Source organism: Thamnophis elegans, chromosome 9, assembly GCF_009769535.1.
Source record: "Thamnophis elegans isolate rThaEle1 chromosome 9, rThaEle1.pri, whole genome shotgun sequence".
NCBI classification, from domain to species: domain Eukaryota; kingdom Metazoa; phylum Chordata; class Lepidosauria; order Squamata; family Colubridae; genus Thamnophis; species Thamnophis elegans.
The window spans coordinates 65920991-65944240 of record NC_045549.1 but is presented as its reverse complement, the minus strand read 5'-3'; the positions used below and the strand labels follow the sequence as shown (position 1 = coordinate 65944240).

The 23250-nt window shown below is 42.8% G+C and overlaps 1 protein-coding gene across 4 annotated transcripts in view; it reads left to right on the top strand.

Annotated features, from left to right (window-relative positions):
• The window catches only part of EXOC1 (exocyst complex component 1), a 46119-nt gene that overhangs the window by 9256 nt on the left and 13613 nt on the right, over positions 1 to 23250 (top strand). Inside the window, exons 5-13 of one of the 4 annotated variants that reach the window (XM_032223872.1) lie at positions 926 to 1113; positions 1813 to 2040; positions 2745 to 2877; positions 6810 to 6919; positions 9788 to 9841; positions 12198 to 12347; positions 15540 to 15645; positions 19645 to 19689; positions 22764 to 22927. In XM_032223872.1, coding sequence (XP_032079763.1) covers positions 926 to 1113; positions 1813 to 2040; positions 2745 to 2877; positions 6810 to 6919; positions 9788 to 9841; positions 12198 to 12347; positions 15540 to 15645; positions 19645 to 19689; positions 22764 to 22927 — 1178 coding nt within the window. The remainder of the gene's footprint in view (positions 1 to 925; positions 1114 to 1812; positions 2041 to 2744; positions 2878 to 6809; positions 6920 to 9787; positions 9842 to 12197; positions 12348 to 15539; positions 15646 to 19644; positions 19690 to 22763; positions 22928 to 23250) is intronic. The other 3 variants (XM_032223874.1, XM_032223873.1, XM_032223875.1) reach the window with 3 other exon arrangements.

The window sequence follows — 23250 nt, the reverse complement described above, 5'->3', positions numbered from 1 at the left end:
TGTATTCTTGCGCATGTCCGTGCGCTGGAGTGCCGGAAATGCATGCGGGCCAGCTGTCCTTCACATGCGCCAGAGCATCAGAAACCCGAAGACTGGCTGGCTGGCGGATGTATGCCTGTCTTTTGGCCTTTTTCAGGCCGTTTTTTCACGCTGTTTTTCGGTGCTCCAGCACCCGCAAAGACCACTAGCTGGAAAACCAGAACGGCAACTGGTAACAGCACCCATGCCCACAGAGAGGGCTCTGCATGCCACCTCTGGCATGCGTGCCCAAGGTTCACCATCACAGGGATATATCAAGAAGAAGCAGGAATAATATGGCATGATTATTATTGGCCTAATTTTTCCTCAATATTAAATTTAAACAAAAAACAGGATAGGTTCAAAAATTAGGTATTATGCTTCCTTAATTCTGAGAAGTATGAATTTATGAGCTATATTTTAATAATGTGCAGATTAAAATAAATTTTCTGAAAGAAGGCGCTGCAGAGAAATGTCCTTTTATTATTGTCACTTTGTTATTGTTTTTAGTGTAAATGGTTTCCAACATTACCACTCTAAATATTGATACTGTTGTCAACTGAAGGAAATATCACAGATTTTTCAATCATTGTAAATATTTATCTTTCTCTTGGAATATATATATTTTTGCCATTTGGTTAAAAATCGTAGAGCATTGTAAAATTTCAATTTATTAATAGCTCTAACAGATTAAGAACATAGGTGAAATTTAAGCAGAATATCTTTATGCTACATGATGTTAGATTAAAGAACCTGTTTAATGTGTTTGACACAGTGCAGCCAATATTACATGAGTATTTCATTTTGTTTAAAAGAGAATTAGAATTACCCAGAATGCTTTTGATGGCCAGTGCAGCCGTATCCATTTTTCATAAATTATGATCACTTCTTTTACCCTCCTCTTTAGAATCTGTTCCCAGTGGTGAAAATCAGAATGTGGCAGGAACAGACGAAGAGGCGGTGGATGAATATCAAGAATTAAACGCTAGAGAAGAGCAAGATATTGAAATAATGATGGAAGGTTGTGAATATGCTATCTCTAATGCAGAAGCTTTTGCAGACAAGTTGTCTAGAGAGCTACAAGTTCTTGATGGGGTAAGGCTCTTCTTTTATACCAATGATATCGGGGTTATTCCTTTAGTATTTCACTCTGCTTAACAATTAATTCCCACAACACTGTCAATAATTTACTAAGGATGTTTTACTATTCTTCTTCTCTTCCTTCATAGTATCTAGCTCTCCCCACTTATGACTATAACCATGTTGTTTGTATCTTTCAATTTATATTATTTTTGTTTCCTAGTATGACTTGATAGCTTATTAGTAACCTTGACTATTACTAAGTGTTGTACCTTTTTATTCTTGATGAATGTATTTTATTCTCTTACATACACTGAGAGCATCTGCACCAAAGACAAATTCCTTGTGTGTCCAATCACACTTGGCCAAGAAAGAATTCTATTCTATTCTTTTACATTGTGTTTTAAGCCAGAGGCTTAAACCTTGGCAACTTTAAGACTTGTGAACTTCAACTCCCAGAATTCCTGGCTAAATTTTACTAAGCTGGCTAAGGAATTCTGGGAGTTGAAGTCCACAAGTCTTAAAGTTGCCACGGTTGGAGACCCCTGGTTTAAGCTGCCTTGAGTCACGGTGAGCGAGTAGGCGGCAGATATCAAAAATTCCAAATAAAGAAATAAAATTGAAGTCCAGCTGCCAATAGTTGCTGTTGCAACACACTTTTTGTGTTTACTTCCAGTTTGACGATATGGTTAATTTTTGCTGCTTGCTTTATAGGCAAACATCCAGTCAATTATGGCCTCTGAGAAACAGGTGAACATTTTGATGAAATTGCTGGATGAGGCCCTAAAAGAGGTGGATCAAATTGAATTGAAGCTGAGCAGTTACGAAGACATGCTCCGGAGCGTAAAAGAACAAATGGATCAGATTTCAGAAAGCAACCACCTAATTCATCTTAGCAACACAAACAACCTGAAGCTGCTGTCAGAGATAGAGTTCCTTGTTGTAAGCATTTAAATATTCTTAATTCCATGTGTCATCCATACAAAATCTTTGGAGTGATGCAGTTTTAAGGATTATGGGCTTGCTTGTTTATCAGAATCAAAACATAACGCTACTACAGGTAATCCTTGACTTATCACAGTTCACTTAGTGAACCATTCCAAGTTACAGTGGCACTAAAAAAAGTGACTTAGGACCCTTCTTCCCACTTATGGTTGTTGCAGCATCCTCATGGTCACATGATTTACATCCAGATGCTTGACAACCGATTCAACTGATTTTTAATAGTTACAGTGCCCTGGAGTCATGTGATCAGGGCTGCTACGGGTTCGCCCGAGTTCGGGAGACCCAGTAGCTAACCTTAGGCCGGTTCGGAGAACCTCCAAATCCCATCCCTGGCTGGCCCCTCCCCAGTCTTCCTGCCCCACTCCTCCCATCCGACCCCTCCCTTCCCAGAAGACTCCATGTGGCCTGTTTTGGGTGGCCGGGTCCTCCACAGCACCGTTCCGGTATGGTGGCTGCTGCTTCCGGCAGGCACCGCTACGCTCGTACTGGGGCATACCACCCGCAACCCACCACTGGTTTGAGGAACCACGATTGAAATGGTCTTACTAAAACGTGGGAAAAAAGAATAATTGGTCTTGTTTTTATAACTGAGAAAAGTTATAAAGTTTGGGCTTGAGAGTTGGGCTCCCCTCTTTTTGCAGAACCACATGGACTTGGCCAAAGGTCACATCAAGGCCCTCCAGGAAGGAGACCTCTCCTCTTCCCGCGGCATTGAGGCCTGCACAAATGCAGCAGATGCACTTTTGCAATGCATGAATGTAGCTCTTCAGCCAGGTAGGCATTAAAAAAGACAACAACAACAGCTGTGTATATTGTGACTGGATTCCTCTGATTGAAATGTCCTGCTTTCTTTTAAGTTCTCAAAAAAAAACAACAAATGAAAATCAGATCAATCTTTGTTATAGTTATACCAAATAAAACTATAGAGAAAAAAAGTCTTAAGGATGGAATTATAAGTGACAGTCAGTTTAATTTTTGTCTTAACTGCAATAAATGTTAAAGATAAAAGGTTTCACTTAAATATGAGTGATTTGGGCTAGAAAAAGGTAAGTTTGTCCTCAATTTATTATTTTAGGAATAAGCCATATTTGGCCTATTTTAATCAGGCAGGTTCAGTTGCTTTTGTGTCTTATTTTATGTGGAATCAGGCAGAACCTAACTATTGTATTGTATTGTATTGTATTGTATTATTTGTATGCCGCCCTTCTCCGGGAGGACTCAGGGCGGCGAACAATTCAAGGGGGAAAAGGGGGAACATAAAAAGACAAAATACAAATAATAAAAGTAAACAACAGTCGCACAACCATACATGTCGAGAGGGGAGGGAACTCATCACCCCCAGGCCTGCCGGCAAAGCCAGGTTTTGACGGCTTTCCGGAAGGCCTGGAGATAGGTGAGGGTCCGAATCCCTGCGGGGAGTTCATTCCAGAGGGCCGGAGCTGCCACAGAGAAGGCTCTCCCACGGGTAATAGCCAGGTGGCATTGGCTGGTAGATGGCACCCGGAGGAGGCCAACCCTGTGAGATCTAATGGGTCTGTGGGACGTAATTGGCAGCAGGCGGTCTCTCAAGTAGCTAACTATGTTATATGTGGCCTCTGGATTAGTGTCTGATAGCAGGAGCTCTGCATATTTTAGAGAGAAAGGAAGATAATCTCGACCACAATATGTAGGATCCATTGCCTAGGCTAAGGGTGGGGAACTATGGCCCCTTTGATGACCTGTGGACTTCAACTCCCAGAATTCCTGAGCCAGCATCGCTCAGGAATTCTGGGAGTTGAAGTCCACAGCTCATCAAGGGGCCATAGTTCCCCGACTCTGACCTAGGTGGAAGGAGTTGAAGCATTTTTAAAATCCAGAACAAGATAACATTTGTAAGTGACCCGGGGAGGTATTTGCTTAATTCATGAGGTGGGGCAGCACAATCAGATTTGCAAGATTCTGCTACTATTGCCAATCTTGCAAGTATTGGCAAGTATTCTTAGAACATAGAATAATAGGGTTCTTGGAAGTTCTTCTTCTCCAAACCTCTGCTGAAGCAGGAGACCCTATATAATTCTGGACACATGGCTGCCGAGTCTGTTCTTAAAAACCTCCAGGGATGGGGTTCCACCACAAAACTGCGGTAGACAATTGCACGCTCGACAAAAGCGCGTACGTGATGTCATCACAGTGCGACAAAAACATCGCGCTGTGAGCGGTAAATTTAAAATTAAAGCAAAAACCTTACCCTAACCCCCCCAAACCTAACCCTAAACCTAACCCTAAACCTAACCCTTAACCTAACCTTAAACCTAACCCTAAACCTAACCCTTAACCTAACGCTAAACCTAACGGTAACCCTTAACCTAACGCTAAACCTAACCCTAACGCTTAACGTAACCCTAAACCTAACCCTAACCCTTAACCTAACCCTAAACCTAAACCTAAACCTAAACCTAACCCTTACCTTTATGTGAATCGGCTTGCTTTAATTTAATTTTAATTTTAATTTTATTTATTTTTTAATTTTTTTCGTCGCGCTGCTGATGACGTCAGGTACGCGCTTTCGTCGAGCGTGGTTTTGTCGACCGCGGTTTTGACGGGTCACGCAGGGATGGAGCACCCTTGACTTCTGGAGGAAAGCCATTCCACTGATTAGTTGTTCTCACTGTCAGCCTTTCTGTGGAATTGGTTTCCTGGTCCTGTCTGGTCTACTAGAAAGGCTGATATTTTTCGGAGGATAAAACGCACCTTTTCCCCCCCCAAAAAAAGAGGCTGAAAAACTGGGCGCGTCTTATACACTGAATACAGCATTTTTTGCCTCCTGAAACCCCTTCTACAGAGCCTGTAGAAGGCTTCCAAAGAGTTCTTGGGGGCTGGGGAAGCCAGAAATGAGTGAAAAATGGGTCGTATTTTGCTCAATTTTGCCCCCCGCCCAGCCCACAGGAGGACTCTATAAGCCTCCTAAAGGCTATGCATACAATTTTTTGGACAAAAAACGGGCCGTTTTTTGCTCGTTTTGGAGGGGGGCACCCCCCAGAAGCACTCTGCAAGACACCTAAAGACTATTCATGTCTTTTTTGGGGAAAAGAAAAGGGCCCGTTTTCACAAAAAATGGACTGTTTTGGGGAGGTTTGCAGAGTGCAAAAACTTTTTTTAAAAAAATTCGCCTCTTAAAAACCTTGGTGCATCTTATACTCCAGTGCGTTTTATACTCTGAAAAATACGGTATATGGTTTGGCCCTTGAAGACCAGTGGGCCTTTCCTGTCTTAGCGCTGGTCCTGTAAAACACCATTGCTCCAACACGAGATTTGGACCTGACTCTGCTGGTCTTTCACCAAGTACTGAAGACTTGGATGTCCTCCGGAACATGGGGATGGGAGATTAAAGGGCCATGTGAGATGTTACCATAGTCAAATGCTTATTGTGTTTGTGTTGTGGGCTGCCAGCGGCCAGCAGAGCTGGCAGCAGATTCGGACAGTGAAGAGGTTGGGGAGGAAGATGGGCCAGTCCTGGAGTCTGGGGAAGGCTCTGACGAGGACTCTGTGTCAGAGGCAGAGATGGGGCCAGTTATCAGCTGCCTTCAGAGTCAGACATCAGTGAGGCAGACGAACAGCTGGAGCCTGTTCCCAGTGTGCACGTGCGCAGAGTGGCCAGACGAAGGGAACAGCTAAAGAACAGGGGACGACTTGGGAGTAGGGCCACAGGTGGATGGTGAATGGCCCCTCCCAGAGGGAATAAAAGGGGAGTGGAGTTTGCAGGAGACAATTAGTTCCCTTAATTGATTCGTGACTCTTTGAGACTCCCTGCCAAGTTTTGCAGATATTGGCCTGTCAGCTCTCCAAGCCAGATGAGGTCTGTGACTGTAAATCCTCCCTTGAAAGACTTTGCTGGATGTGAACGAGCAGAATTCACAGTCAATTAATAAAAGGGGATTTTTGTCAGGACAAGGAGTTTGCTTCATGCTTTTGGGTAGCCTAGGTCAGAACAGTTCGTTCTCAGTGACCTTTGGATGTTTTTGTGATTTTTAATATATTGCTAGCCACCTAGGATTGTATATTATATGAGTGGCCATATATAAATCAAGGAAATTGGATGGTAAAACCAATAATAATATTCAGAAGGAGGAGTAATTAAAGGTCTGCAGGTTCCCTGTAGACTTGCCAACAGAGGAGACCAATAGATTCAGTTCCACCACAAAACCGCGGTCGACTAAAGCGCGCTCGACGAAACCGCGTACCTGACGTCATCACAGCGAGACGAAAAAAGCACGCTGTGAGCGGTAAAGCTGAAATTAACGCGTAAACCTAAACCTAACCCCCCGAAACCTAACCCTAAACCTAACCCTTAACCTAACCCTAAACCTAACCCTAAACCTAACCCTTAACCTAACGCTAAACCTAACGCTAACCCTTAACCTAACCCTAAACCTAACCCTAACGCTTAACCTAACCTTAACCCTTAACCTAACCCTAACCCTAACCCTAACCCTTACCTTAACGTGAATCGGCTTGCTTTAAAAGCACTTTTTAAAGCACCCTTTTTTCTCCGCGGTTGTATTTGTCGCGCTGCTGATGACGTCAGGTACGCGCTTTAATCGGGCGTGCCACGATAGATTCTACTTGTCCTGAACTATTTTATTTATCACCTTTTGAAATTGCCCGTCTCCCTCGCAGAATGACACACCTGTAACGATTCAAAACCTCTTTCCATCTTCTGATTTTAGGACATGAATTGCTTCATGCGGTTAATCAACAGCAGCAACGATTTAGTGACCTGCGTGAGGTGTTTGCCCGAAGACTAGCCAGCCACCTCAACAATGTCTTCGTTCAACAGGTGCTGCTTTTCTCTTTTCTCACTTTGGAGTTGGTTTCTCACTTCGGTTTTCAGAGTTTTCAAGAAAGCCTGTCCTGGTAAAAGCTGGTTTTTTTAACCATCTTCTTGCACGCTTCTCCATAACGAAATTTGAAATAGAAAACAAAATGGAATTAATTATTCCAGTTGCCGGTACCCTTTATGTAAAATCAATTGATTTGCAGGGTGCATCTAAATCAGGGGTCAGCAACCTGTGGCTCTGGAGCCGCATGTGGCTGTTTCATCCCTCTGCTGTGGCTCCCTGTCACCAGTCGGGTCCACAATTGATAGAGATTTCAGTTAGGACAGGTAGAGGAAAAAGGATGTCGTGCTAGGAGGAGACTCTATGGTGGGGGAACCGGACTTCCGGTCGGCTTCAGAATTGAACGGGGGTTGGGGTGGGGTGGGGGCTTCCAGTTCGGACCTTTGTGGCTCTTTGAGTGTTTAAGGTTGCCGACCCCTGATCTAAATGAACAGACACTGCCTGTTTTTTGTTTTTTTAATGCGGGAAATCCAGCATCCATTCTTAAAAAAAAAAAACATGCAGAAATTGGCATTAACTCAGGCAGCTTTATAAACATACTGCAGATTTGGCACGGTTAACATAACAGAAAATAATGGAATTTCTTTTGCAGCAAAAATGTTTTATAATTATATCATATGGAAAAAAATGTATTAATTGTGAGGCTTTGATAGAATCAAGGTGGGTGTTGACTCAAACCCAAGAAGACACTTTATTGTACAATAGCATTAAGGTTGACTGGAATAGCGTTTATCTTATGCATTTTGGTCCACAATAGTAAAATGTTCTGTAAAGGTAGTGATTAGTATAGTTACATGGAATGATATATTGCCATCTAAAAGAGATTTACTTTGGAGGTATGTCTAGCATTCTAGAATAAATGAGAAAATAAACAATCCACAGAATGAACAGAATAGAATAGAATAACTTCATTGTCACTTTGAATGTACACTAATTGGCATACATGAACATGAAATTTCATTGCATTAAAAGGCTATATCCATGGCCCAAATATCTGAGCCAGTGTTCTTCAATCGTGATTGTTTTAAGATGTGTGGACCTTGATTTCCCAAATTCTCCAGCCAGCATGTGAAAGTTGAGAAAAACACTTCCAAGAACTGGACCAAACCACCCCGGGCCCAATACTGGCACCAGTCCGCGGCATGCCAGAAATAGGGCCGGCAAACAAGAAAAGCCCCATCCACGAGATGTAAGGCAGCACACGAAGCCACGCCTCCTCTGGTCCACGGAAAACCACTCTCCAAGGAGCTGGCCGCTGGTGACCAAAATGTTGGGAGCCACTGTTGTAGGGCACAACACATAGTTCTACTAGCAACTCAGTTCCAAATTTGTCTTTTCCATTTGACTTTCTAGATTTGTCCTCAGTTTGGCATTTAGAATACTTAGTAAAGGAAACGGATGGAAATCATATTGTGATGATGCAAAAATGTAAAGCAATATCCTAGTTTTTAAAGAGAAACTACTTTTCTGGATTATTTATATACATAATTCTGATGGTTAAAGAGATGCTTCTGTTTGTTAACAGAAATGTGTGCCATTACAAATACATATACGTATCTGTTCTGACCCCCCTTCTCCATCCAGGAATGAAAGCCAAAAGCCACGTAACTAAAAAGGTTTCTTTTAATCAGTCCAAGCTCTTGTTGGCTGCAAGCCCAAATAAACAAAGATAATAGCTCTGGCAAAAGTCCTATAACTCAAAACACTGCAAGCCACTTATCCAAGTTAGCTTCTCTCGATGTGTGAACGCGAACAAGAACAATCACTAGAACAGGAACGGAACGTAACGTTGACTTCTGCAACCAGGGCGTGGCACCAGCAGCCTCTATATACTCAGGAGAGGATCCCAATGAGCAACAGCTGCTCGCAATCATCTCCTGTACGTACTCAGTTGTTCCTTCCGTCGAGTAACCCTTCGACGGGGTGCATCCTGCAACAACTCCCAAGTGTTTCCCTGAACACTCCCTCTGATCCAATGCTCTGCCTCCACCTGGTGGCCAACGGCTCCTGCTGGGCCACAACACATATCTATATATATAAAAGTGAAATACCACTCATGCATCATCACGAAATCTCCAGAACCATAAAGCCTACAAACTTGAAATTTGGCTCGTATGTTCCTCTTGGCTTCTAGGTGCTCACTAAGAAAGGATTTTTCGAAACGACCATCAGATCATTAGTATTTCTTACAGTATTATTAACACGCTCTGATGCTAAGGAGTTAGAAGTTCTACTCCTCCTCCCCACCTGAAAAGAAATCCCTTCCAACTGCCACTTGGGCGTGGGCATGGCCAGCACGTGACTCATCTGGCTGGGAATTTAGATATTCTACTCTCCCTCCCCACCTGAAAAACACTCTGATGTTAAGGAGTTAGACTGAGGAAGAGGAGAGAGGATTCTGTGGGGCAAGCCTGAGGGAGAGAAGGGGGATAGGAGAGGATCAATGGGGTCAGCCTGAGGGAGAGAAGGGGGATAGGAGAGGATCAATGGGGTCAGCCTGAGGGAGAGAAGGGGATAGGAGAGGATCAATGGGGCAAGCCTGAGGGAGAGAAGGGGAGAGGAGAGGCCGATCGTAACTACTCAGTTGTTGTGTTGATTTATCAAGCCCGATCACATAGTTTCACGGGCATTCAGCTAGTATAGATATACAAGTGGGTTTATAGTAGTCTCCAGATAGCCCTGCAATTGTACAATTTATTCCAAAGCAATTCCTCCTAAAGTGTTATATTCACCATTCAAACTTTGTGATGGGTTGTTTGGGCAAATCTATTCAGTTTTTTTTATCCCTGTATTTTATCTCCAAATAGTTTATTGAACTGGAGAAGGGTCTCAGTAACAGGGCCTACTATCTTTCAGTTTCTGTGAGTATAGAGTTTGAATCAAGCTGCTTGAATTCTACTTGGCCTCTTTTTAAAACAAGCTTGCTAAACCTAACTATTTCTTGCAGTGTTGCTTCTCTAAAATAGAAAAAAATTTGGCTTATGAGTTGAAGAATAAGTCTTTGTGACCGCTATGTCTTTTTAAAATCTTTCACACTTTGAGCACCTGGTAAAGAAGTATATCTTAGGTGAGAAGATATTGAATTTAGATGGATGATGATTAATATATATATATATGGTTAATATGAAATGTATTTAAAGTGCATCGAAGTGTGTTGTTTGAGAATTACACATGGATGCACTGGTCTATTAACTCTATCATAATGGATCATTTCCAAAGGCGCATTTTCTCCCGTTAGATAATTCTTCGCAATTACTAAATTATATATAGGGTCCTTCTTATCCCAACTCTAGAAGCTGGTTTGTGCTTGGTTCTCATTGACTCATTTGAGCCTTTTGTCCAGTTGAGGATTTTTTAAAATTAATTTCATTTGTTTTCTTGCAAAACATGGGTTTCCCCCAAAGCCTTCCATGTTGTGAATAGATTATTCAGTCTTGACTGCATAAGAAACCACTCTGGGAAAATAGGTTTGCTGGAGCAAACGTGGACAGATATTTTGGCAAAAAGGAATATGGAAATTTTGAAAGCCTGTTGCTGAGGCTCCCATTAAAATGATTGTTGTGATAATACTGGTAGTAACTAGTGACTCCATGGAGACCCAGTTTGGTCTGGTGGCAAAATCACTAGGCGAGAAACAGGAAATCTGCCAATCTATAGGTAAATATGTAGATTAACTGAATATCCTAGTCAATATAAATTCTCGTGACCCGACAAAAGCGCGCCGACAAAACTGCGTTGCTAAAACCGCGATGTCATCAACTCGCCGACAACAGCGCGCTGACAACAGTGAGTCGACAGAAGGGCGATTTAAGGGCGATTTAAGTTAAGGTAAGGGTTAGGTTTAGGTTTAGTTTAGGGTTAGGTTTAGGGTTAGCGTTAGGGTTAGGGTTAGCGTTACGTTTAGGATTAGGATTAGGATTAGCGTTACGTTTAGGTTAGGGTTAGCGTTAGCATTAGGGTTATGTTTAGGGTTAGCGTTAGGGTTAGCATTAGGTTTAGGGTTAGGTTTAGGTTTACAGCGCGCTTCTGTCGCCGCGCTGTTGTCGGCATGATTCAGCGCTCATTCGTCGGCGGGGTTTAGAACTTGCGGTTTTGTCACTGCGGTTTAGTCGGGCGCAGTTTTGTCGTTCGGCCTTTTGTCGGTGAACCATAAATTCTACATATCCAGTGTTGGGTCAATCAAATTTTGCAATTTATTCACGTTTATCAAGGCAAGGATACAGTGATAATGATTTTTTAAAAAAATTTTATCGAACAAAAGTGAAGAAGTTGGATCACATTGATAAGGTCTTATTTTTTTCTCCTGTAGAAAAATATTTGGTCAATAGTGTAGGCTTACATGTACGTGAATGGTGTCCGTTAACTAGCGCTGCCTTTGTATTAACATCTTGTCTGGAGTTGCCTGCCAAACGCTTACACGGATAGTCCTCAACTTACAACAGTTCATTTGGTGACCGTTTCAACGTTACAACGCTGCTGGAAAAAAGGACCCGTGGCCGTTTTTCACCCTTACGACCATTGCAGCATCCCTATAGTCCCATGACCCAAATTCAGCTGCTCGGCAACTGGTTCATATTTATGACGGTTGCAGCATCCCGGGGGTCATGTGATTCCCCCTTTAGTGGCCTTCTGACAAGCAAAGTCAGTGGGGAAACCAGCTTCCCTTAACAACCACGTTAAGTGGTTTATTTAATCGTGGCAAGAAAGGTCAAGAAATGGGGCAAAACTCCTTTGACAAATGTCTCACTCAGCGACATCCATTTTGGGCTCGGCTGTTGTCGTAAATCGAGGACTACCTGTAATGAATTTTACTTAAAAATTGTCTTTGACAAGATTGAAGAGTATGAGTCCAGGCAAAGATTGCACATAAAGGCAAATTTTTGCCTCGCATATATTTGAAACCTTTGTATGTTTGTATATATTGATATTAATCAAATCAATCATAAGTTTCAAGTTGAACTTTTCAGTAGAAGGAGCAACTCCTGATAAGAAGGATGCGTTGCGGTTAATCTGCAATCCAGTGTTTATTTTGTCTTTTATGTTGTTTCTGAATGTTACAGTCGTCATTGTTTTTCACAGAACAGCCGGCAGGCTTAACTAACCAATGACAAGCACAGCCTCTTTTTCTCTATGATTAAATTGCCGTCTGTCTGGCTTGGCAGATTTACCGCTAGAATTCGTTCAAGCATCTTCCTTCTGTTGCTTCCTTCCATAAAGGGCCACGACCAGAGCTCCACTCTTGCTCAGCACTCCGCTGAGCTGACTTTGCCAAATCATCACCCTTTTCACCGAGACCTGCTCCGGTATGCCAAACTTATGGAATGGTTAAAAAACACAGATTATGGCAAATACGAAGGGCTGACGAAGGTAAGTCGCTCATGTTAGGTAAGCTCCCTGTTGGGAGAGCGAGTACGTTTAGCGAAGCGTTGTGAGAGTTGTGTTGGAGAACACACCAACCAGCATACAGAGACACTGCAGTTTAAGTAGGCTTTTACTTTCGTGGAAATAGAGGTATCAGAGTCCATCAAACAGTCCAAGTCATACACGGATAAGACAGTCAGTCATCAATGTCTTTCAGTTAAAGGATAATCCAAATAACATAGTCCATAAACATACAAACAGTCCGGTACTCTAAGTTTGCTAGCAGTTGCAAAACTTACAATAGCTCACGGCCCTTTCTAACAGCCAGCTTCCAAAACACTCAGATCAGATCAGCCCAGCATCTAACAAACAGAGAGCTAACAGTCATTCTGGCCGATTGAGGAAAACAGCAACCAATCACATTTTACAGTATGTTTAAAGCAACAGGTACAACATTGTTACATGATTTATATATTGCCAACCCAACTGTTAGAATTACATTCCTAACAGCTCAAAAGGGCGAAATCAAGATACGGAATAAGGCAGTCTTGCAAAACACATCTTTCACATCTGCAACCTCTAAATCAGCGGTCCAGATCACTGGCTGGGGAGGGGAAGAGGGGAACCAGGCCACGTGAGCGGTGGGCGGCTTCATGCATGCATGTGCAGCTCGACTTGCGCAACTCAGGCTGTACGTGCATACACGTGTGTAGTCACATGTGGGCTGGCTTGTCTCTTGCAAGAGTCAAGCTGTTGTACACTGATCCGCCATTCACACAGCCCCGTTGCAAATAAGCCAACACCCAGTAGTAGCGGGCTGCAGCCCAGAGGTTGGGGAACCCCCTGCTCTAGATCAGAATGTTCGATTATTTCCCAGAATGTGCCAGCGCTTGAATTTGGGGAAAGCTACTTCTCCTTTACAAGGTCTTTTTAAGCTTGTATATTAAGAGAAAACATTTCCCCCCCTTTTGGTGCTTGCAGTTTTTCTTGGCTATTCTTGTTTTTCTTTTGCATAAAAGTGCTTTTTATTAAAGAGAAACACAGTAATAATAAAAACCAAAATGAGATGAAAAATAGAAGCTCCAAATGCAAAAAGAAGAAAAAGTAGAAAAAAAGAGAGAAAAGAAATTGGGGGTGGGGGGGGGAGAAATAGAAACTCCAAATGCAAAAAGAAGAAAAAGTAGAAAAAAAGAGAGAAAAGAAATGGAGGGGAGGAGGGGGCGGAGAATACTTAAAGAAGCAGAGCCAATCAATTCAGGTGAATGCCAGGAATTATTAGTTCCTGCCTTCACTAAATAGCCCGGTTGTTCTGATTTGCTTTATCTCAAGATGTATTATTTGATCAATCTGATTTTATTTCCCTGCCCAAAGCCAAGTACTGTTCTATAGTCTGCACAGTATAAGAACTCTGTAGTATTAGTTCTAATACTGTGCAATGGTATTGATTCCAGCCCTTTTTAGATACTTTAAAACGGTTCACTGACAAAACCGCGCCCGACTAAACCGCGTCGCTGACGTCATCAACAGGGCGACAGAAGCACGCTGTAAACCCTAAACCTAAAATTAACCCCTAAACCTAAACCTAACCCCCCTAAACCTAACCCTAACCCTAACCCTTAACCTAACCCTAAACCTAACCCTTAACCTAACCTTAAACCTAATCCTAACCCTTAACCTAACCCTAAACCTAACCCTAACCCTTAACCTAACCCTAACGCTAAACCTAACCCTAACCCTAAAGCTAACCCTTACCTTAAGTTGAATCGGCTTGCTTTCAAAGCGCTATTTAAAGCGCCCTTCTTTCTCCGCGCTGGCTGTTGTCGCCCTGTTGATGACGTCAGCGATGCAGTTTAGTCGGGCGCGGTTTAGTCGAGCGCGGTTTTGACGGGTCACGCTTTAAAACAGTGGTCCCCAACTTTTTTGGCACCAGGGATCAGTTTCATGGAAGATAATTTTTCCACAGACCGTGAAGTGGGTGGGGCAATGCTTTCGATTTATCTCACTTGCCTACTGCTCACTTACAGCTATGCCACCCGGTTCGTAACAGGCCACGGACCCTGGGGTTTGGGAACCCACCCCCGCTTTAGAATAACTATATTTTTCCTTTTATCTTAGTTAATTGTGATCTGTAACTGAATAAAGATTGATTTGATTTAAGAAGCAGCAGTACACTCAAGTTAATATTTTCCCCCTAACCTATGAAATTACATATATCCATCACATACAATTACATGGAGGACATAAGCATCTTCCGATATCAACCCTCTTTTTATCTTTTCCCGGCCGTTTGACTATTTTTCAAGTTGCATTTCAGTTGCTTTGGCTGGTGGCTTGTCTTTGCTAGGCACCAAATGCTTCTCTCTAGAGGCATACTTGTTTTTAAGTATGCTTAACGTTTCTTTTTGCATATCTGCAAGAAATTAGAGATGGTAAGTTCAGAAAGAAGCAAAAAAAATGGGCTTTGTGCAAAAGAGACTACAGGGATTTCACATTAACGATCTTTTGCTTTTTGGTACGCGACCAATATTGTTGTAAAATTAAACATAAGTGAAGGTTTTGCAATATGGCACTGCAAGAATTTGACATTGGTAAAATGGTGACTATTGGCTAGACTACCTAAGCAATGGTTCATCGACAAATACGCGCCGACAAAACCGCTGCGACAAAACGGCAAAGTTGAAAGTGCGCTGACAAAAGCGCGTCGACAAATGCGCGCTGACAAAAGCGCGCCATCAAAAACAACGCGAAAACAACGGTAACAGCGTTAACAACCCTTACCCTAACCCTAAACCTAACCTTAACCCTAACCCTAACCCTAACCCTAACCCTAATCCTAACCTAAAAACCCTAATCGCGCTTTTGTGGGTGCAGTTTTGTCAGCGCGCTTTAGTGGGTGCGCTTTCGACTTCGCCGTTTTGTTGGCGTGCATTTGTTGGGTGCGGATTTGTCGGGTCACGCTAAGCAATTAGTAAAAATTGGATAAAATTAATTAAAAAAAAATATCCCCCAGACTTATTGATTTATAGACTGAAATGAATGAAATAAGCTCTTTTCTTCATTCTGTCTTGTTCTAATAACTTTACCGCCATTCACGTGCTAATTTGCACAAAATGATCTTAAATGCCTGGACATCAAAACAGATGAAATTGTTTGTATTCTCTCTTGGAGCCAACTGTCTCTGCTTTTTTTTTTTTTAAGAACTACATGGATTATTTATCACGTTTGTATGATAGAGAAATAAAGGATTTCTTTGAAGTGGCCAAGATTAAAATGACAGGCGCAACTAAGGAAGGAAAGAAGTTTGGTAAGTTTTTAAAAAAACAAACAAACACCAAAGAATCTTTTTTTGTTTGTTTGTAGTTAATCACTCAGAATGTAGCAGAAATACAAAATTATTTCAAACACCTTAAAAATATATATCTCTTTCCTAGATGTAACTAAATATCATGATGCAATTATGCTTCAGATAAGCCTCAGCCTTGTGCATTAAAAAGGGAGGCTAATTAAAAAAAACACACACTCTAAAGTAATTTTCTGCAACACGTTCAACAGAAATGAAATAGAATTGTTGACATCTTGCAAGGCTTTTGTAAAATTTTGTTAGAGCTCAAGAGAAGGTTCAGTGTTGTCCTGTAAATTAGATAATAAGCCCTGGGCTGGAAAGATTTATTACACTATAAACCCTGTTCCTTGTTTGACAGGCAGAGTAAACGGGGAGCTCTCTTTTAAGCTGTTGTTGGTGCTACCTGATTTATTGTAGATGAGATTCTGGGAACTTTTTCACACTTTACAACCATTGTAGCATTCCCCTGATCACCTGATCAAAATTCAGGCAGTTGGCCACTGACTCATACGTATGAGTCCCAGAAGGTCCCCTCTTGCGACCTTCTGACCAGCAAAGTCAATGGGGAAACCAGATTCACTTAACGACTATGTTACTAACTTAACAACTGCAACAATTCGCTTAACAACAGTGGCAAGAAAATCGTAAAATGGGGCAAAATGCTGTTAACAAACATCTCACCTTAGCAACAGAGGTTTGGGGATTCAATTGTGGTCGTAAGTTGAGGACTACCCATATACCACTACTTTTCTGGAGGGAAGAAAATATATACTTCTAGCAGCTTGTGTTTTTTGTTTTTTTTAATCAGCAAGACTGTTTTTTGTTTTTAATGAAAAGCAAGTAGCGGTATAGGGAGAAGCAATAAAAAATACATATAATCTAGTTTCTGCAGGTAAACAAATCTTTTCTAGATATGCAGTTTGAGTTAGGTTGGATCCAAAATCATGCCTTCCTTCAAGAATAGAAAATTGATGTAGCCACCCAGAGCCTGTCTCCAATTAAGAAAAATATAAATATTACTATGTGCAGCTGAATTCTTAGAACGCATTTGCTCCATTTTTAAATGCTTGAATGTCCTCACCCTTGATGTTTTTGTTTAAAAAGTCAGGATTTGATTACATTGTTTTAAACTTTATATTTACAAATGTGGAATTAGCTGAAATATGTTTTTTAATTTGTTTTGCTTGCTTTTGCTGGAAAAATCCAGCAATTAGATCCCACAGATTAGGCCTCCTCCGGATACCATCAGCCAGCCAATGTTGATTGTCGACCCCCTGGGGGAGGGCCTTTTCTGTGGCTGCTCCGGCCCTTTGGAACGATCTCCCCGTGGAGATTCGGACCCTCACCACCCTTCAGGCTTTCCGCAAAGCCGTTAAGACCTGGCTGTTCCGGCAGGCCTGGGGCTGATGAGTTCCCAGCCCCACTCGAATTGCTGATTGTTGTATGGTTTTAACTTGTCTTTGTATCCTGTCTTGTTCCGTTGTTTTTGTATCCCCCCCTTCCCCATATGTCTGTTCGCCGCCCTGAGTCCCTCCGGGGAATAGGGCGGCATACAAGTCTAATAAATGGAAATGGAAATGGAAATGGAAATTGGCAGATTATAAGACACTGTATAGTTTCTCTTGTTTGAGCAAGGGGCTGGACTAGAAGACCTCCAAGGTCCCTTCCAGCTCTAGTCTATTCTATTTCCAAGTTTAGCATTATACAATGTGCTGAAGATACCTTATTTGGCTGTCTACTCTAAAAAAAATAAATCTCTAAATATTAAGTTCATTATGTTCTTATATTAGCTGGTTTTAACAAACTTTTTCCTTCCTGTGATAGATCAAAATAGGATACCCATAGCAATGGGTCAAGCTGTGTCTTGCGCAAACATGACACAAATTTTATATTTGTGTGGCGTGCATGCTTACTTGGAAATAAATCCAAGTGAATTCATGAGCCTTCCTGGACAGGATTCCACTGAATTTTATTTCTTGCGGGCACTTTCTGAGCTATACCATCGATCATTTTATCAGCCGGTGGTAGTTGAGAGTGCGATTTCCAGATTTCTTTTACAGTATTTTAGGTCACGTCTCTTGATTTTGTATTTGCAGTCGCAATGTTTGTCCCCTCCATCTGTGCTCAAACCCAGCCACACTTAACATTACAGCAAAACGGATAGAAAAACAATCCTGTGTTACACACACAAAACTTATTACTGCCTGTCTTAAGTTGTAAAAATGAGGCTATTTGTACGGTTTGGTACAAAGACACACCTTAGCCTCCTGATCGATAACTCACACTTTAAAGATTTGCTAAGCCTTTCACAGCTTTTCTTGGTGGGCCTCAGGGACCTTTGAGGACCGTTTCCCGGGAAAATGACGATTTGGCATTGCTATGTAAAGTAGCATTTCTCTCTTGGCTCATAATTTGGGATCGTCCCATTATCGTTGGGATGAGTCCAACAATGCAAACATGAAGGTGGGGCCCGTTAGGCACTAGGGCAGTGTTGGCGAACCTTTTTGGCACCAAGTGCCGAAACGGGAATGTGCGCATGCCAGAAACCGGAGGAGCAGCCGCCCCGCAACGCATGCGCGCACTGGGAGGATGATCCTTTGGTTTCCATCATGTGCATGCCAGCTGATCTTCATATTCACATGTGCGCCAGAAACCAGAAGATCAGGTGTCCAGTGCTCATGCATGCGCCGGAACCTGGAAGAGCAACGAGCAACGGCTCTGCGTCCCACTTCGGCCACTCGTGCCATAGGTTCGCCATCATGGCGCTAGAGTCTAGAGTGGTGTTTCTCAACCTTGGCAACTTTAAGTCCTTTGGACGTCAACTTCCGCTGGCTGGGGGATTCTGGGAGTTGAAGTCCACAGGACTTAAAGTCACCAAGGTTGAGAAACACTTGTCTAGAAGATGTCCAATGAAAGTGGGTTTCTTCATACAGTCCAAGGAAACTACATCCACACCTCTTGCCATGCTGCAGAGAAAGTTGGGGTCAACTTCTGGATCAGGGTGGGGAAAAAAAAATAAAGCTACAATTGGCTGTCAATCAAATTTGACTCCTGGTGACTATAGAAGGCACATCCAAGTACTTTGGTTTCCAGCAGTGTGGAAAGAGGTGTACAGATTGTCCTTGACGTGCAGCCATTTCTTTAGCAGTGATTCAAAGTTGCCATGACATTGACAAAAAGTGTATTTATGACTGGTCCTCGCCCTTACAACCACCGCAGCATCCGCAGCCTTCCAAGCTCACCTGAGTGCCGTTTGCGGCCTTTTCAGCTGGCTTCGGAGAAGCAACTCATACGAGGAGACCCGATTTGCCTTCAAGACCACACGGCTTACATAGCAACTCGGGCCAAAAAGGTTATGGAACTGGACATTAACAACTGCCTTGCTTAGAAGCTGTAATCTTCATCCCAACCTGTGGTTGTAAGTCAAGGACCACCTCTTTAGCCCAGGATCTAATGTGAACATTGTAAAACAGGAGTCTCCAATCTTGGCAACTCTAAGCCCCGATGACTTTAACTCCCAGAATTCCCCAGCCAACAAAGATGAGTTTAAGTCCGCCAGGCTTAAAGTTGCAAAAAAATCCTATCCCACACTTTGTCCAGTTCAGATCTCGTGGTTCCTTTGGGCTGCCAGATTCTTTGAGCAAGATCTGCTTTCTTTTATAACTCATGCACACTTGATGTGCACCATCTTGCATTCAGGATTCACCACCATTTCTGGATGAAAAAAATGGGAAAAATAATGGAGAGACTACTTAACACATGTTTCCCGCCTATTTAAATTAGATCCCACCTTAGTGCCTTCCCAGCTATGTATGTTTGCCACTTGTAGTTACTTGCTTCTTATAGTTCTCTGCATGTTTCTTTCCAGCTAGTGCTTAACTTGCATCTCGTGCATGATTTGTGCCAAATGCATTTTTAACTTGTCTTTGTCTTTGATGCTTGCAACCTAATTCATCCCAGCCACCCTGCCTCGAAAAGAAAGTGCTGTCAAACAGGAAACAGAGAGTGAGTATCACCAGAACTTTTAAGTGGTTATTGCCAGTGCATTTTATGTTTTGGTTAAAAAAAAAAAAGGGAACACGGAGGCTCAGTGTCTAGGACGCTGAGCTTGTTGATCAGAAGGGTCAGCAGTTCGGCGGGTCGAATCCCCAGCGCCGCATAACGGAGTGAGCTCCCGTTACTTGTCCCAGCTTCTGCCAACCTAGCAGTTCGAAAGCACATAAAAAAAAAAAATGCAAGTAGAAAAACAGGAACCACCTTTGGTGGGAAGGTAACAGCGTTCCGTGCGCCTTCGGCGTTTAGTCATGCCGGCCACATGACCACGGAGATGTCTTCGGACAGCGCTGGCTCTTCGGCTTTGAAACGGAGATGGGCACCGCCCCCTAGAGTTGGGAACGACTAGCACATATATGCGAGGGGGACCTTTTATCTTTACCTAAATTAACAAAACAAAAAACAACAGCAAATTATCATGGCAAAACCTGTCAGATGCGGTGCTTTTGCACTGATCTGAGGTACAGGAAAAGCAAGCGTTCGATTGGGGAATCGGGGACAAAGAAAACTTGAATGCTGCAGTGGGATTTGAGTCATGGTCCAAATAAAACGTGTTTTACGATTTATGTTAAAATCTGGAAGATCGTCTCTTCCTCGTATTTCATGGAATAGGAGAAAAGTCTTTCCAAAGTGCAGGATGCTGACCCTGTGAAGGAATCCACGAGGATTGGCAGGGGCACGTAAGGACAGCTGCAAGCCCAGTGCAAGGAACTGAAAATGGTTAAATAATGCTAGCATGGAATTCTTCTGCATCCCATCATCCTTATTCATTATGGGAATACCATTTTGTGCATACAGAGTCTGACTGGTGGAGAACTTTCTCCCACGCCTCGTCCCCCTTCACTTCAGTTTTAACTTGCAGCCAATGTGAGCTCGTATACTGATGTGTAGGCCTCCATATTTGCATTTTCAATTAGCTGTCGGCCGTTAATTTTGAGAAACATAGTCCCCAGAGTGTGCTACCTGACTCTTCCCGCTTACATTCTTGTGGCGCCAAGTAAATTATTTCAGACGTTAACACTTGGTTAGCCCAAGATCTATGGCACGATTGGTATTCAGTGGCATTGCCATCTGCATGGGCATCAAGTCATCTGTAGTCTCCCCCCATGCGTTGTATGCTGAGAACTATTGTGCTGCTCTTCGAATGTGGGTTGTTGTGACAACACACATCAGGTTTCATGGCTTGGGGCTATTGTGGACCAGCATTTCATGAGACCCGGGTTGAGCACTTTTCTAGGGTGACTCAGTGGCTAAGATGCTGAGCTTGTCGATCAGAAGGTGGGAAGTTCAGCGGTTCGAATCCCTAGCGCCACATAACGGAGTGAGCTCCCGTTACTTGTCCCAGCTTCTGCCAACCTAGCAGTTCGAAAGCACGTAAAAATGCAAGTAGAAAAATAGGAACCACCTTTGGTGGGAAGGTAACAGCGTTCCATGCGCTTTCGGTGTTTAGTCATGCCGGCTACATGACCACCGAGATGTTTTCAGACAGCGCTGGCTCTTTGGCTTTGAAATGGAGATGAGTACCGCCCCCTAGAGTCGGGAACGACTAGCACATATGTGCGAGGGGAACCTTTACTTTTAAAGCACTTTTGACTGTACAAAGGATGATCTCCAAGGGCTTGAGATTTCCCACCCAATGTCCTATTGCACTTCCTACTACCCCTTTTCAAATGTTGGGCTACTCAATTACAGTTTCTCAGTTTAAGAATGAGCCTTCTCAAATGAAGACGAATATACGTGTCCCAGGATCCAATCTGGGTCGGTCACCGGGACCAGAGCTTTTGAGTTCAGAAGTTCTCTAACTAGAGGGAAGTTCCCTGAAGATGGGCTCCAGCATGAGTCCAAAAGTTCGAAAGACAAAACCTCTGGTCCCAGTGACCGACACAGCTTGGTTCCTGCAATAAGCTTTCTTTCTCCAGCACACTTGCAAAGAGGTATTTAGAAGACTTTAAATTAACCACTGTTCAGGTAGTGATTAATCATAATGACCAGAAACAAGCCAGTTTCATAAAGGATGTTTGGAGGCTAGCTTCTTTGCCCCGATTGTAGTTATGATTAACAACAGTGCAGGGTGAATGAAGAATAACACTTGAGTCACGTCAAATGTTTTGGTTGTGACTCCAAATCCCTTCCCATTTGCCACTGCCAGCCTGGGCTGATGTGATTGATGCCCAAAAACAATTAAAGAGAAATAAGACCTCTAAAAATGCCTTACACTGTTCCAAACAATGATTTGTCTAAAATTAAAGCAGAGGATTGCATTCTGCTCAAAACTGCTGGGGTGGTGGTGGTGGATGGAGTGAGACATCTCCTCCTAATTTAGAATTTCATTTGCCCATTTTAGAGGGATGATGTCAGGGTTGGAAGCACACACACACACACACACACACACACACACACACCACACACTCCTGGAACTTTTTTTCTTTTAAAGCAAGGGAGCAACACAAAATTGGGAGTCAAGATATTTTGATTCATCTGTAAGAATTTCAGAATTCAAATTCCTTTCCAGTTGAAATGAAATACTGTATAATCAAACCGCAGCAAACAGCTAAAAGCTGGAAGAATAGGTGGCATGGGAGAGGTTTCTACTTAAAGCCCCCCCCCCCCCCCGCTCCCAAGAATAAGGAGACTGTCCCTAATTTTTTTCAGGAGTTGGTTGCTTCTACTTTCTTCCAAAGAAAATAGTAATGTGTTGCTTTTGTTCCGCTTTGCTTCTAGAAGATGCCCCTTCGTGAATTGTTCCTGGCCCTTTTCTGTCTTGCCCTTACTTGTGCTCTTTCCTGGATTACTAGTGGCCTTAGGTGCTAATTCCTGTATTGGCTGATCGTAAATGTCTGTTGTTAAGTGTGCATTTCTGAACCAGTTTACTATTTATCTTCGGTGAATCAATGGGGCAACACCGGAACAGTTGGGTTTATTCTATAGGGAATGCCCTCATAATATGCAGGTAGATGAGGAGGTTGTTTTTAACGGGTGATGCCTACGATGTTGCAACGACTCATCTGGTTTGTATTACGTCATAGGCCTTCATGGAAGCTCTGGAAAGTTGACCGGCTCAACCTCTAGCTTGAACAAACTCTCCGTTCAGAGTTCAGGAAGCCGTAGATCTCAATCATCCTCCTTGCTAGATATGGGAAACATGTCCGCTTCTGACCTTGATGTAGCAGATAGGACTAAGTTTGATAAGGTAATGCAATGATTCTGGGTATAATTGCATGCCAGCTATTGCGCCTCCCAAAATACTAAAAATATTTCGAGCAATTTCAACCAAACTCGGTACACAGGTGACTTACTCTCTGAAGACAAATACTGTGGGGGCATAAGACACCCCTAACACCCCTTGCGGGGTGGTGGTGGTGTTCTGTTAAGATGCAGCCTGTTGTGCCTTTAAATGGCTTCTACTGTACTGCCGTAAAATGGCTATACAGTGCAGTGGGAATTGCCATGGTAACGGCTTCACATTACTCCAAAACGGGGCTCCCTCTGCTAAGTGGGAAAATCCAACATTAG